The sequence below is a fragment of the Haliaeetus albicilla genome, chromosome 4 (assembly GCF_947461875.1).
Source record: "Haliaeetus albicilla chromosome 4, bHalAlb1.1, whole genome shotgun sequence".
Taxonomy (NCBI): domain Eukaryota; kingdom Metazoa; phylum Chordata; class Aves; order Accipitriformes; family Accipitridae; genus Haliaeetus; species Haliaeetus albicilla.
The window spans coordinates 3,167,952-3,183,725 of record NC_091486.1 but is presented as its reverse complement, the minus strand read 5'-3'; the positions used below and the strand labels follow the sequence as shown (position 1 = coordinate 3,183,725).

General features: G+C 37.2%; 1 protein-coding gene across 3 annotated transcripts in view; it reads left to right on the top strand.

The window, feature by feature from the left end:
• The window catches only part of KIF5C (kinesin family member 5C), an 89,657-nt gene that overhangs the window by 30,672 nt on the left and 43,211 nt on the right, over positions 1-15,774 (top strand). For 2 of the 3 annotated variants that reach the window (XM_069780724.1, XM_069780727.1), the window contains exons 3-8: positions 2,903-2,976; positions 7,423-7,527; positions 10,211-10,259; positions 11,144-11,199; positions 12,125-12,212; positions 14,263-14,387. In XM_069780724.1, coding sequence (XP_069636825.1) covers positions 2,903-2,976; positions 7,423-7,527; positions 10,211-10,259; positions 11,144-11,199; positions 12,125-12,212; positions 14,263-14,387 — 497 coding nt within the window. Of the gene's footprint in view, positions 1-2,902; positions 2,977-7,135; positions 7,344-7,422; positions 7,528-10,210; positions 10,260-11,143; positions 11,200-12,124; positions 12,213-14,262; positions 14,388-15,774 lie in introns of those variants that run through there. The other variant, XM_069780725.1, reaches the window with a different exon arrangement.

Genomic DNA, 15,774 nt, shown 5'->3' with positions numbered 1-15,774 from the left:
ACAAACCTTCTTCTCCAACTTCCAGCTAGATTTTAGTTCAGAATAAAAAAGTCCAAACACAAATATTTTCCTTCCTTGCTGGCCAACAAAGATGGAACTTCCTATACACAATATATATGGAGTACTTAAAACTGGTTGTAGCCTCAAAGGTTAAATGTGACTGCTTCCCTGTTGTGCTTATATATATATGTGTGTGTGTGTTTAATATGAAAGGTGTCAAGTAAGCTTTTTATTAAAAAAAATTCAAATACAGTTGCATTAAATATTGCCTTGCCTATAGGCTATTTTGAAATTTAGTATTAACCTGATTAACTTTTTAAAAGGAAATAATATTTCTGTATTAAAAAACAAGGTATAACTTTTATCTCCTGTGAGCTGCTGCCACTGCTCTTACGCTGCAGATCCTTGGCTGCATCTCTATCGCTACCTCCTTGGTCCTGCTCTTCATGTTTCTGCTGGTTCGCCCAAGCTAGACCCATTGGTGCAAGTTGAGTGGAGCTCCTAGCAGAATTCGGTTTGAAGTTTTAATCATCAACAACCTTCAGGAATTTGCTAAGCAGCTGGTTTTCTCTTACTAATGCTTTAATGTCTTCCAAAGGCAATGCTTAGTGTATATTGAGGATTTATTGGAAAAAATGCCATTAACATTGCACGCATGAAAGTTCAAGTGAGTGGGCTGTGAACGCGGTGCAGCCGGAGGGCCAGCAGTGAGGCTCACCAGGTGTTTTCTCCTGCGTTCAAGCTACTGTCGTTGTAGCCCTTCCCTTCCACTCAAGTTCATTCTGTGTTGAAGTGAAAATCCATGAGATATTCCCTTCAGAAAAGCACTGGTGAATGAATGTTTTGAAATACCAATAACGTGGAATTTGGCCCTGTTTAGAAGCCTGTTGGTGAAGTAATGGGTCGAAGGCATGAACTCAGGATAGCGCTGCATCTATGGCTGGACATCTGTTTCTTTATCTATGTAATTATTATTTATAATTACTTATTTTAAACTTTGTTTCCTTAAAGCAAGAATAAGCAGTGTGTCTATTTTTATAAACAGATGAGGATGCTAAATTCATACAAAAAGTTAATACCAGAATGACAGTAATTATAGTCTCTAACTTCGTCATTCTCCTAGATGTCAAGATTTTAAAAATTTACCCAGCAGTACTCTGTGAAGGTCTATGCAACCTCTGAAATATCTGTCCTCTTCAGCTCTCCAAAATAGTTCTGCCACAACTTAAAGCAGTTACATTCTGTGTTTAATTAGAATATATATTTTCAAATGGCTTCATTCCAATTTCATCCTTACTCAGTGTTGCTGTATAGGAAATGCGGGTCTATGTAGCAGTTGTCTTTGAAAAAGATGTCTTTCCCTTTCCTTTCTTTTTATCCATTTCTTTTCTTTGAAATCGCCTTCCTGTGTTTTTTCTCTGAATTTTTTTCGTGCTTGTTCCTTCTTCATTCTTTTTATATTTATCTAATGTATCTTATTTCATTATCCTTCCTATCTGGACCATCAACATACATATGGAGATACAAATAAGGAGATTATATATGTGTGTAATATGTAAATGTAATATGTATGATAATATATAATATAGTTGTGTGTATATATTTACTACAAATATACACACACACACACACACACACATACATATATATATATATATATATATACACACACACACACACTTTTTTCTCCCGGTAGCCTCTATTAGTGTAGATACAGAGGATGGGAAATGTAACAAATATTTCAGAAGCAGAGAAGGCCAACTCTAAAAGCAGGAGATGCGTTCAGAAGTGGCCATGGACAGGAAACTTTCTTCCCTGTCAGATGGCAGCTGGGCTTTGGTGCCTGTTCTCTGTACTCTCTGCAGGCTGTAAGAGTCGAGCTTTCCTTTTGCTTTTATTTTTGCACTGTTGGCTCCCCCCTGGCTTTGCTGCTCTATCTCCATCTGGTGGTTCTGCTCCGGAGGCCCACAGCAGAGCTCCAGTACCTAGTACGATGGGAAGGTGGGCGTCCCGGAGCAGAGCACCCTGGCCAGCATCCTTCTTGCTGCCCCTGGGGGCTCTGGGGGGTCTTTGAGAGGAGCCTGATGGGAGCAGCAACGGGGTTATCGCCACTGGGTTTTAGATTGAAGGTTTCCTTCCGTCTTTATCAGCAACTATAATAAGTGTTACTCTTCTTTACATGAAAGCTGCATAAATAGGTAGCCCTACTTAAGAGTTTAAATTCACTTGCCTGGAGCGAGTCCAACCCAGTAATCCTTTCAACGGTAACGAGTGGCAGTGGGACTGTGCCTGAGAACCAGCTGGTTTACAACCCTCCCGGACTTCTGAAAGCTGCTGCAGACATTAACCGCTAAAAAGTTAAAAGTGGATATTTTTATATCTTAATGCAATATAAAATTATTCATTCTGCCTTGAGAGAAGTATATTTTCAATAAAGCAAATTCCTGTTCATCTGACTTTCTTCTTGCTTTGCTCTCCTGCTTTGCAGACAAGCTTGGAAATTAATGAGGCCATGAACTGTTGAGGGTGTTACAGTAGTAGAAATATTCAGTATGAGCTTGTTTAATTTTCTCTATGGTGCGTGATGGTTTAAAATGCAGGCAATTAAGTTTTCTCTTTCTCATGTTGCACAGGTATCTTGGATAATATCTAGTGTCCAGAGATATTTTTTTTTTCCCCAGGAAAGTAAGAGAGTTGTCAATAATTCTGTAATTCTCTAATTTAGATTTTATTATGAATTTTTTTTTTTGGCCTAAAGGTAGCTAGTTATGTCATATTTTCCCCATTCATTATTGCACAAACTATGTTCTAATTGAGCTTCAACATTGTAGAAGACTTACGAGATGCTGCTAATCTAGCTTTAAGATGTCAATATGAGTTTTAATTGTTTTTCTTCTTGCAGATGTTCTTGAAGGCTACAATGGCACAATCTTTGCCTATGGACAGACATCATCAGGAAAAACGCATACTATGGAGGTACAGTGGCAAAATTAAATCAGTTTGGTAGCAGCAGTAGAATTATGTGTACCAATTACCTGAACAAGCCAGCTATCTGGAGCACTCAGCTGTGAGTGACATATAAAAAGAGATCTGGGTATGTTTAGCTTCTACTGCCTTTTAAGCTGTGGTATTTCTTTCAGCGTGGAGGTTTTTCCAAGAGATGTCTACAGATATCTAGGTAAACTAACAAATGGTGAATGAAAAATATCGAGTATAGTTTCTCCATATTTGTTGTAAAAATTTAGGTATGTATATATTTTAAAGGATTTGAGTGAGATTTGTTAATCCACAAATGAAAACACTAATAAGAGTCTGTAGAGTTCCCTTGCATGCAGGATTATAAAAATTCATGCCTTGGTTATTGGTTTTCTCATTTGCAGTCCCCTTCTGGGAATACCAGTCTCACATGCTGCAGCACAGATGCACGAATTTGAGAACTGTTGCTTTGGAGAAGGAGAATACCAAATTCCAGTGGCTGAAGTCCTAAGTCTGTTCATATTTCTGCTACATGAAGTGTGACAGTGTAGTTTTTTTCCTGTGTTTTTTTTTTTTTTTTAACTGTTCAGTAAGAAGGCAATTAGATATTTTAGTCTCTTGCTAAAAAAGGAGGATCGTTCAAGCATTTAATCCTTGCCTAGGATTGTTCCATCACAATGCTGTACAAGCTGGGTGTACGCCTCCTGGAGCATTTCAGTTCAACTGTGAACTTTAAACAGGAGGTCTACAGCAAAGTTTTGCTAAATGAAAGGAAAAAATGAGCTTTCGTTTGTTTAACAGCATCAGATGGTTTTGCTACACGACTAACGCAGGTGACCTACCTAACCTGAAGGTTAAAGGAGAAGGAAAGCAATATTCTCTCAAGCCAGCAGTCCCTGGTGAAATTGCTGTTTGATTGCCACAGTTGCTCCTTTCCTGGAGGATGCAATAACTGATGCCTCATGTCTAATTAAGTCTGTCCTTGCAACGATGGGGGAAATCACTAGCTCAGCCCTCACAGATGGCACAATGGCTGAGTAATCCACCAGCTCTGAATGTAATTAAATCAAAATGTCTGCAGGGCTTGAGCTGGTGCTTCCACATGGCATGGGGAAAGATCTCTTAAAGCCAGTTTATATTGAGAATTACAAGCTGTGATAAAGAAAATGACTGTAGAAAAATGGCTGGTTTACTTCTTTCATAAAAAAAAAGCTGTCATTTTAAAGTGGAATCAAGTCTATATTCAGTTTTAATCCCCCTTTTAACCTAACATCCTCTTGTAAAGTTGCTAAAGCATGTTGTGGAAGAAAAAAATAATCTGAAGTTGAAGAAATAGTAAATCCTCTTGGTAAAGCTGTTACGGAGGATTTTCTGTGAAATGTGAAATGCTTCATAGTATTAATGTTAAGCTTAAACAGGACACGGTAGTATAATACAGCCAGGACAGACTTTCTGACATACATAGGACTTTCTCCTGTGCTAGATAAAACATTTGCCAACCTGTATAGCAGGATAGATACCTTCTTAAGAATTACATATTTTTGCCCATAAGATTGTATTGATGGGCTTTGACCTTACAGCAGTTTTCAATACTAGGTCCCTATAGATTGTAGTCATTATGCCAACATCCTGAAATAAAACAGCACTGTCTCAAATGTTACACTTCACTAGCCACTGTCTGCCTGCTGTGTTTAAATGTGGAAATTAATGTTCTTATTAAAATGAGAGGCTTTAATGAGCAGCGAACACTCTGTCTGGGTGTTTTGGGGGAGTTTACTAACTGCAATGTCAGCATGGCAGCAGCAGCACATTTCTCCAACCTCTTTCTGAGGTTACAGCTAAATCCATGAGAGTGGGTTTTTTGTTCTTCTTCCAGCTTTGCAGTGAATAGCCTACCTTTACCATTCTCTTCCCTTCCAGTTTATGGTCTCCATAAATTATAGTGGGACCTGCTTCAATCATCTCTTGTTTTAATAAAAATCCATTTATAATAGAGGAAAAATGAGTATTTTCAATGCATCACAGACTGCTGGGGTTACAGCATTTTAAAGATCTTAACTCTTTCTTTATTGCATTCGTTGAACATGATCTTGCTTCACTGAAGTTTTTACTGACTTAAGTAGTGCGAAGGCCCAAGCCCAAAAAGTTGTACATGCGGTGGTTGAGTTACATGCACATTCAATCATGTTTTACAGATTGATTTCTCTTCTGAGCTAGAGAAAGCTATATAAAGGAAAGCATAATTATTACAGGGCTTGTTGGGGTTGGGGGCATGTTTAATTAAATACTTTTATAAGCTGCCACTTCCCCACAATGGTTAGGGGATATGTTTACCTGGTGCAGTGATTCCAGAGCTGATGCACCTCTGTGCAGACAGAAATCTCTGCAACACAACTTTGAATTCAAACCGTCCTTTGGCTGAGCCAACAACCCAGCTTGATCAAAGCTGCTGTAGAAAAGGGGGCACTGCAAAGCTCCAGCATTTCTGGTTCTGTAGCTGCTTTTGCTGCATTTTGCAGTACTTTATAGTGTAGACATACCTTTGGTTGGATTTGTGCGCAGTGAAGAAATATCAGCAACTCTCTGTTTATCCTAGTTTAGGAGAAACTCCTTTCCCCTCTTTGGGAAAACTCCGTGCAGTAATACAGGGTATTCAGTTGGTTTCAGTGAACTTTTCAACGACTTCTTCAGGGAGATGGGATGGATAGTGTGAAAATTGTATTGCAGTCTGTTCAATAACAGTGCTGTGTGCTGGAACTGAGGGCTGTGCTGGCAAGGTAAAACAAAGTGTTGGGGTTTGTTTTAAGTGTGTGTTTGTGCATACAAGTTTTCCCCTCCATCAGGGATTTAGCTTATTTAATCACGCTCTTTTTCATTCTCATAGTCTGAAATAAAATAGTGTATCATATGACAAGGACTTTTTAGTTTTTGAGAAGCTTAATAGGATGTTTGATATGGTATAGCACTTAACTGCTTCTGCTGCAGAAGGTAATATTATTTGTATAATATAAATATTTGTATAATATAAATAAAATATTCACAGTTTAGATACAGCTGAGTGCTGCTTTATAGGGAGGGCAGTCAGCAATGTAACTGATTCATCTATATTCCCTCCCCTTTTTTCTCCAAGATGTGTATGTATTTTGAGGGCAGAAACCTAGTAACTGCTCTAAATACAGGCTTTGAGATAGAGGGAGAGAATATGTCAGTTCTTTGTGTTAAATTTCCTTCATCCTAGGTTGATGCTTAGAATTTGACTGTCATTTACACCAGCTTTAGCATAAGGGAAGTGATGTCTAGGAAGACCATATTCGAGTATACTAATAAAGGCTGAGGAACTTGGAAAACAGGTCAATGTGACCCACTAGTCATTCACAAACATGCATAATATTGAAAAGCTCATGTACATGTGTATGATTTTCTTTCTATTTTGCTAAAAAAAATTTGGTGTTTAAGAATCTTTAGCAATTACAGATCAAATCTGACTTCCCATGATTTGGAATTGTATGGTTATCCACTATATTTAAAAAAAAAAAATTCCCTTCCACTATTTGGAGTAAGATGCTTTGTTGTGCTGATATGGGCAGTATTACTTAGAAAAAAGATATACTCAAAATGTATATTAGAGTTTCTAGATGCTATGTTCTGGTGGAGTCTTACGACTACTGACTTGTTATTGCATATTTAAGCAGTTTCATAAAACATTTGGAAATAACAAAACAGTATATGCTATAGCCAGAAAAGGTTTTTATTTCAAGTTTATATTTCTATTCAGTTTTCAAGTGGTGTTAGCTTTCCTGTATGTGTATGGCTTTTTGAAAAAGAGCAATGCAACTAAAAGGAGCCACGCAGCCAGGGAAATTGTTGTTTTTAGTTAATATTCAGTTCTTGAAAGAATAGAGGAAGGTAGTTGTGCAAATTAACATGGAGAACAGTAGTGTTTGTAAGGCACGGTTCTCTGGCAATAGGCCCAGCAAGCTCAAATCAGAATATATTACTCTAATCCCCAAATCCCCGCAACCCAGATTTCCCTTTAGCTTTCTAGCATAGTGGTGAAAGAGAAACAAAATGCTTTAATACTTCTTGTTTCTGACATGTTTCCAAATATCTGATTTAACTGGGAGAACCGGGCTGTAATTTGTACCTTTGTTTGTGTTTATTCATCTCTCTTTGGTCAGAGAGTGACAGTGTAAATAGCGGCAGGACAGCATGCTTGGCAAATGGCAGGAGCTGACAAAAGAAATAGGTGCTCCGTCGGGTGAAGAGTGCTAACGCTTCAAGTCGTTCTGCCACCTTTTCTGTGCACTTATATCAAGCAAATGCCCCCCAGAGCAGCAGACACGTTCATAGGGGCCCGCTGGAGGAAGGTGTGTTTGGACAAGGCTCGCTCCTCTCTGGTACCTGAGCAAGGCTTTCCAAGTTAACGGTTTGGTTCTGTGTCCGCAGGGGAAGCTGCACGACCCTCAGCTCATGGGAATCATTCCGAGAATTGCACATGACATCTTTGATCACATCTATTCCATGGATGAAAACCTGGAGTTTCATATAAAGGTAAATGCGGAATGACGTGTTACGTAACGGGTCGGATGGAAGAAAGTTGAGCTGGATGGGAAATGTACACTCATGCTGTAACATTGTGCTGCAGAATTTTTCCTTTCTGCCTTTTATAGCTCAAAAACCCATTACGTTACTGAGGATATTTACTAGGAGTAATCTAATACAGTTAGTTACTAGCCTTTGACGGAAGTTTTTCTTGAGCATGTTTTCAGCTCAGGTTTGCTAGTCTGTTGATTGCCTTGTCTCTCACTAGAGTTGATAGGCTAGCCAACATGGTAAGAAAACACTTATTTCACTGCAGCTTCTCCAAAGACTGTGCCTCAGCCCTACTAGTTATGGCCATAAATACCATTGATCTGCATGACGTTTGTGAGAATACTGATGTGTTGTTCCTATCTCAAGGATGTAAACAGTCCTCCTTAATATGTGGGTTTGAAATGGAGGAGAGATGGCTTTGGGCAATTAAGGAAGCATATTTAGAAGTAATTTTTAGCTCAAAAGCTTATGTCTGGGTTCCTTAAAATGGTGGTCTAAGTCTCGATTTGAACAGCTACTATGTTTTACCATGTCCCTAGCTTGATATCAACCATATGATCTCTCAAATTTTTTGAGTGACCTTTAATTCCTACCATTCATCCGGTCTCCGGGGGAGCTGCCAGCCATGGGGGGGCATTGGTCCATCTGGCAGAGTTGGGGTCAGGCTACAGCTTGCTTCCAAGCAGACATCAGTAAAATTACCCAGTAGATTGCAGGAAAAATGAGTACTCCTCTGTGTCGTCCCTCCCCCAAAACACACAAAATATAACTAGATGGCTTCAGTAAAGTTAAGTAGCTGAGCACAGGTAGAATGTGAAAGCACTGTCCGTTCTCCTACTGTGACCAGGTGATGCTCTCTAAGAATGGAGCTCTCCTCCTCCTCTGTCCCTCTCATGCCTAGAAGTTAGAGATGAGTGACTTTTTAGTGCTACTTGCATTAAAGCCCTTGAAGCACTTCTGGGGGTATATATGTGTGTACATATATTCTAATAATCTAGCAGAGTACCTCTGAATGAGCTGCTGATCTTCTGGAAGGACTAGGTCATTTTGTATTGAGAACCTTCTTAGCAGTGCCTGTTTGTGGGGGTGCTCATGAAGTACAGTCAGAAGAAGCAGCCTTGCGAAGTACAAATAAACCATCTAAATATTTTAATAGACCTTAGATTGTAAAATATTGAGCTGCTTAAGAAGAGAGGCCCCTGAATTTTCATAGAAATGGCTTCCGTAGAAGTGACACTGATTTCTTTTCATCATCTGTAAAGCTGTCCTGTGGCTACTGCTATTCTACATGATAGCACTTGGATACCAACAGATGGGGACCCCGTTGTACAAGACGTGGTAAATTCCTGTCCCGGCAGAAGATTATCACTTCATAAATCATGTTCTGCCAGCACTGAATTGTTTCAGTGGTTTCCTATTGTAGTTGACATTTATGAATATCTTAACAGAAAAGCTGCCTAAATAGCAATGAATGAGTGAGTGATTATACAAGGAGCTGTCATCGAGAGAAATGCATGTTCTGTCATTGGGAGCAAGAATTTAACCAAACTGTCACACTCTTTTAATAACTGAGCCAACGCTGAAAATTAATATCTTTTTTTCTCTCTCCCTCTTTAATAGAGACCCGTTTAGAACAGGGAGGGGAACTTGGTATCTCCTCTGTGTGTTGGTCCTCAGCAGTGTGTTAATAGAATACTATAAAGCACGTGAGTTAAGTCTGTTGAAATGAGCTGGTCCAGAGGATGGCTTTAAAGGGGACACAGGTGAAGTAAATGCACAAAAGCAAAATATATCTGTATTTAATAGCAGTGGTCACATAGGAAGATCAACTCATCAGTATAAAAAAAAACAGACATAATTTATTTTTCACAAGAGAAAATGATACTTTACTAAATAGCTAGGGTTTATGGATACCTAAAATTTAGACATCTAGTATTCTAGCTAAATAATCCCTGGATAAAGTTTATTTAGGGTATGGTTAGGCACCATGCCCCTAACACATTTCTGTTTGCTTCTGTGAGTCAAATACACTTTTATTAAAAGAGTCATTCATTCATTCTCCCTCTCATTAATTTTTTTTTTTTTTTTTCCTGAGGACAATTGTCTCTGTTACAGAAAAGTTCATTTTCAGTTTCTTCTTTGGGACTTGATTCAAGACAGAACTTCTACATATGCTTCATTTAAAAGTTTAATTTAATCTGTATTGCTTAGGCTTATGTAACTTGTCTGTTAAACCACTGAAGGTGCTATCTGCTTTTGTGCTGGTGAATATCAATATACCTCTTACAGTTGTCAAATGTCCCTCCTCATGATGCAGCTGTACTGATATGATAATTGTTGAATTCACTTGATTCTGTCCAATATTTTTGCCAATTTTACCTGTGTAAGAAAAAAAAAAAAAGGATGATGAGAGTTTTTGTATACTTTCCTGATGAATCTTTGATAAATGGAGAAAGACCAATGACTTGTAAATCGTTCAAAATACAAGTATGTTCACATGAAAGATGCAAGTCAAACTATGTGGGGGGTGGGTTTCATTTTTTCTTTGGTGCTTTTTATTTTGACAGATATGGAAATATAGGTACAGAGACTTTTCAATTGCCAAAGTTTAAATCGGTAATGTTTATGATTATTTAATTAGGTTTCCTACTTTGAGATATATTTGGACAAAATAAGGGACCTACTTGATGGTAAGTTCTGCATTTCCCATGTGGTAAGTTCTGCATTTCTTAAGTGTTTTTTGGCTTGGTATAGTACTTTGAATCAACGCTTAAGGGGAAAGAGTTACGTTCTTTGAGAGGGATTTAAATTTAAGCTGTATGACAGGGTTTGTGAAAGAGAATTTTGCAATTTAAGTTATCTGATCTCTGACTCTTGCACAGTTACTTCTGCAGTGCTACATAGCTTGATTATAAATCAGTGAGTACAGAGAATTTTACATACTTCAAAGCAGGTCTGAGCCTCATTGGCATTGTATATTCTTGAAGTAAAACAGTAATTTAAAAATGTATATACTGTTCTGTTGAGGTTTTTCTGTTAAATTTAGAATACATTCAATTCAACTTATTCCTTGCTTTGCCTCTGTTAGGTAGAGTCTGTTGGGAGTGATCTCTCTCTCTTACAGCTTGTGTCTCTGTATATATGTGCTGTGTGTTAATGAAAGTGTGAATTGTCTGTGTTTGAATCAGTCTGAAGACAGGGAAATGTATGCTAATGGTAACACAAAACCAGGAACCTGTATTTGTGCTTTTTTGAATTCCAGTGAGGAGTTCTGTCTCTTTTGAAATTCTTGCTGGTTTGGCAAAATCCAGCTTGGTCTGTGTTTATTTTATTAAACCAAGCAATAAACAAAAGCTTTTGTGCCATAAAGTTAACTTTAAAGAAACAGGTACAAGATTGACAGAACAAGAAATGAGTTTTATATAACAGAAATATTTGTAGTTCATAAGGAGTGGGAAGCGACTACAATTCTCATTTGCAAATTTAATACATTCATGATATTCGTCTGTCATGCCTACAGTTGACACATTATTACCTGTGGAATATTCCTGATGATGTCCATCTTTTTTTCTAGTGTCAAAGACAAACCTCGCTGTACATGAAGATAAAAACAGAGTTCCATATGTTAAGGTACAAGGAAAATTTGATGCTCCGTTTTTCATTCTTTCTCACCTATGCATTTATTTACACATTTCCATTTGTATCTCGGTGCATTTGCTGAAATGGTTCAACTCTTGTTCGAGTCTTGAATGTTCAAGCAGTATTGGTCCTTGGATTTAAACAGTTTCCTGAAATATTAATGGGCTTGAATCATGTTTGCTTTATTTTCCTGACTTCAAACATTTACATTTTGTTAGTATGGTGTTAAATTTTAGGTATTCATATTCCGTTTCATGTCAGCCGTGAAAGAGAACATCTTGAGAAGAATTTTGTTCTTTAATATCTTGTTGCATAGATGCTGTAATCTCGCAATGTTTTAGAATAGATTTGTTGGGTTAGGAATTTGTTTTATGACTTCCTGGGCCCTCCCTTAAATGTGATATACTTGTTATGAACATATGTGAGCCTTAATAATATATGTACAATATTATTCCATTTATTCTCATCCTGGTGAGGGCAAAAAAAATTTGATTAAAATAAATCCTTCAGTAATACTGCATTAGGGCAGAGAACAAGGACTATGCATCTTGTCTTACAGTTTGAGAGAGAAAAACTAATTTGGGTATGGAATCTAACCCAAATTAGTAACAGGAATATATGCCGTATCATTCCATGTGGTCTACGTATAGAAACTCTTTTCTGCTGCATGTTTGAATTTGATGGAGTCTTTAATGTTGTGAAAGAAAATTGTCTCTCAAGTTATCCCGTGGACTCCTCCTGAAAGTCATACAAAGGCATGTTTTGGTCCGTTGCCTCGCTAATGATCATGTTGGATGTTGATGGTTCTTCTAATTATTTTGTTCATCAGTGCTAATGACATAGACATCTTCCTGATGGCATTTGGAGTACTAGGACATTTCCTAAACTTTTCTGTTTTCAACTTGCATATTTCTAGGGTTGTACAGAAAGATTTGTATCTAGTCCTGAAGAAGTTTTGGATGTCATTGATGAAGGGAAAGCAAACCGTCATGTAGCTGTTACAAGTAAGTATTCTGTGGAACCTTTTCTGGCCACAAAGTGTGGGTGTTTGTAGCTTCCTAGTGGTGTATTGATTCTTCCTGTTCATGTGAACGATGTAATGATGCACAAATTGTAATGCTTTCAAATTAATAGAGCTGTACTTTTTTTACCGCTTCACTGCATACAGAAACATTTATTGACTTTCAGCTTTGAGAACTCCTGAATTTAATATATGGCATTATATAGTATTGTTATATAAAACTTCAAAATATGTATTGTTACACATAGTATAGATATTTTGAAATGATGTGTAACTGAAATAATGTACGTACATTCTACTTTGTGCTACAAGTCAAGAACTTGGAGCAATTCACTGGTCAAACGGCAGGCAAAGACTGCCAAGCAGTTATCAGACTCTGCCTGTTTACCTCTTGCAAGTCATCCTAGTGAAGCAGTGACTTGGACTGAGTTCCAACGATGGCAAAGCAAATGAATCTTTCCGAATTAAAAAACATAATAATCACTTCAGCCCGTGCCAAATTTGTTGATGTTGTGTTGCATGCAGCCTACTAGCATTAGCGTGATAAATAGGGCAGGTATCTTTGTCCTGCTTCCCAACTTATACTGTAAGATGTCTTTGATCCAAACAGTGAGCTTGGCAGAACCTCAGCTTGTAACTCAAATCTTGGTGGTGGCGTGGGTTTTGGGGGATGGGTTTGTTTTTGTTGGGTGGTGGTTTTTTTGTTGTTTGTTTGTTTGTTTTTTTTTTTTAAATTTTATTTTATTTTTTATGATGCAGTAGGCAACTTCTTTCTCTTCCATGTCTCTACCTTCTTGCTTTGGTAAATACTATGTTGCTTTAGCTTCCCCATGCCTTTCTCTTCATACTAATAGAAACGTATTCTCTTTTTTCTGAGTAATGTTTCCTCCCGTTGTTTCTGCTATTCTGATTTAACAAAAAATATCCAGATACACCTTTTGCTGTGATACTACCTGTTGCATTTGATGCGTACAGAAAAGTTCTGACAAAAGTTGACAGAGAATGAATTTTACCTAGACTGAAATGGTGAGGAGCAAATTTGGAATTCTTATTGAAAACAAATGAGTTTGGAGATGGAGGAGAAAAAGGGAATTCAGATAAATATAAATATTGCTGTGAATGTGAATGGGGAAAGGTGGTAGTGGATTTTAAAGTGACAGAGAAAATAGAGAAAACGGATGAAAGTGGTTTACTGATTCATAATGTTTTCTTTTTGCTACTTTATGAAACTTCAAGCATGACATGGTTACAGTCAAACTTGAATAAGTGGAAGCTGAAACTGTAGCTGCCTGTGTTTTACCTGCTGCCTGGGTGAAGGGGGATTTTTAATTACATAAGCAATAAAAATCACTCTAAAATTTTAACTTAAATAATATGGTTTTGATGAAAACTTTTGCTAAAATATTGGGAGATCTCCTCACACAATTGCACTGAGACCTGCCCAACTTCTTTTTATTGCTATTATTATTATTTCTCTTTAAATTCTCTTGCTCAGCTCAAAATTATTCCTCTGTCCAGGTTGCTGAACATACATCTTCATTGTAGTTCTGTGTCTAAATAGTGTATGTTATATCACAGCAGGTTTTTTTGTATGAGTTGTCTATAGTCATGACAAAGCATAAGAGGGCAGAACCTTAGTTCTTACGGTATCTGTGAAATTTTATTTTATTATTCTTATGCTATGACTTTTTTTGTTGTTATTTTTTACTATTTCTGGTCAAATTTTATTGCTTCAGTGGAATAAAAAAACTTTCAAAAAGACAGAATAAAATAAAATAAAAAAAAGCTTTTTTCCCAAGGCTGTCATTTGTCATGAAACTGGTTAATTTAGTTGTGCTTGGAGAAAGTAGGAGCTCATTCTGGAGCTCTATTTACAGTTTTTGGTGTAGACACTGCTGTCAGTACAGTGGTCTGGGCTCTCCAGTGAATTGCCTTGTACTTTTGAATTTGTTAGCCATAGGCTAGCTCTGATGCAAAATAATTTCTAGTCAGGTTATAGTCATTTAAACAGAACCTTTCAAATGTGATTGCAGATATGAATGAACACAGCTCAAGGAGCCACAGTATCTTCCTCATTAATATTAAACAAGAGAATGTTGAAACTGAGAAGAAACTCAGTGGAAAGCTTTACTTGGTAGACTTGGCTGGAAGCGAGAAGGTAATCTTTCCTTTTTCGTAAACTGCTGAGTGATCCTAGTGGGATCACTCAACTGATCATGTGAATGTGTGTCAGTGCAAAACTAAGCTGGGTTTTACAGAAGTTTTATCTTAGGTTATGATTAGTATGGCAATTTTTTTTTTTTTTTTTTTTTTTATGTGGGATGGAGAACAGGAGCAGATCAGAACTATTGGTATGAAATGCAAAACCCCCAGATCTGCAATATAGCTTCATTTATAATGGATTGAACCAGTGTACATTTATATAGCTTCACATTTACTTACGGGTATTTGAAGAAAGTAATGTAATTTTAATGTAATTTGTCAAATTAGACAGCTATTTTAATTTGCTTATATTCAGACATGTCCTTTTTCTAGGTTTTTGGTAATTATTTCACAAATTAAATCAATGAAATAACAGCATTTAATGCAGTTATACAGCTGAAGTCTATTTGAAGCTCCCTGAATGACTCTTTTGCTTGTGGTGACTATTTCTCTTTTCCAATATAGAAAAATAATAACCAGAAAAGAACTTGTATCTGTTTACCAAAAGAGTAATGGTCTAGAACAGTACTGCAGTGCAAAAATGTCATTGTTTCCCAGTTCTCATTCTAACTTCTTTTGGAGTGTTCAAATTGTTTAACTGTAAATGAAATAAATAAATTATAAACCTCATCATTTTGCAACGCTATGGAATTCTTTATTCAAGCTGGATCCTGGGTGACAACTGTGCGTGTCAAAATAGTTACTCATGATGAAGCAATGTCTTTCATTGTGGTTACAGATTTCCATTTCTTTCTGAAAATGAGAAGTAAAATAAATGATTTTGTTTGATGGACTGTGGAGCTTTCAGGTTGCTTGTTGGGACACACTAGTTGATAACCCATTGGTACAATATGGAAGCCATTCACCACAGTAATTAATTGTATTAATTTCCATTATTGCATATAATACTAAATGTTAAATTAAAAACTCCTAGTGGTGTTTAGAAAATGAGTTCCTAGTCAGGCTCTACTCTCCTCTGAAAACTACACTTTTGTGGTTCATTACGTTTGTTTGGACATTGTACAGAAAACCTGAAATAAGGGTTTCCTTGGTAGATTGTCTTCTTAAAAGATACAGTTATGTTTCCTTTTTTGTCATGTGGCATTTTTAGAGGAAAGTACAGATACTGTAGTTTTAATGTAGTGTGGTGGGTTGACCCTGGCTGGAGGCCAGGTGCTGACCAAAGCTGCTCCATCACTCCCTTCCTCAGCTGGGCAGGGGAGAGAAAATATAACGAAAGGCTCGTGGGTCAAGATAAGGACAGGGAGAGATCACTCAACCAATTACTGTCACAGGCAAAATAGACTCGACTTGGGGAAAATTAATTTATTGCCAATCAAACC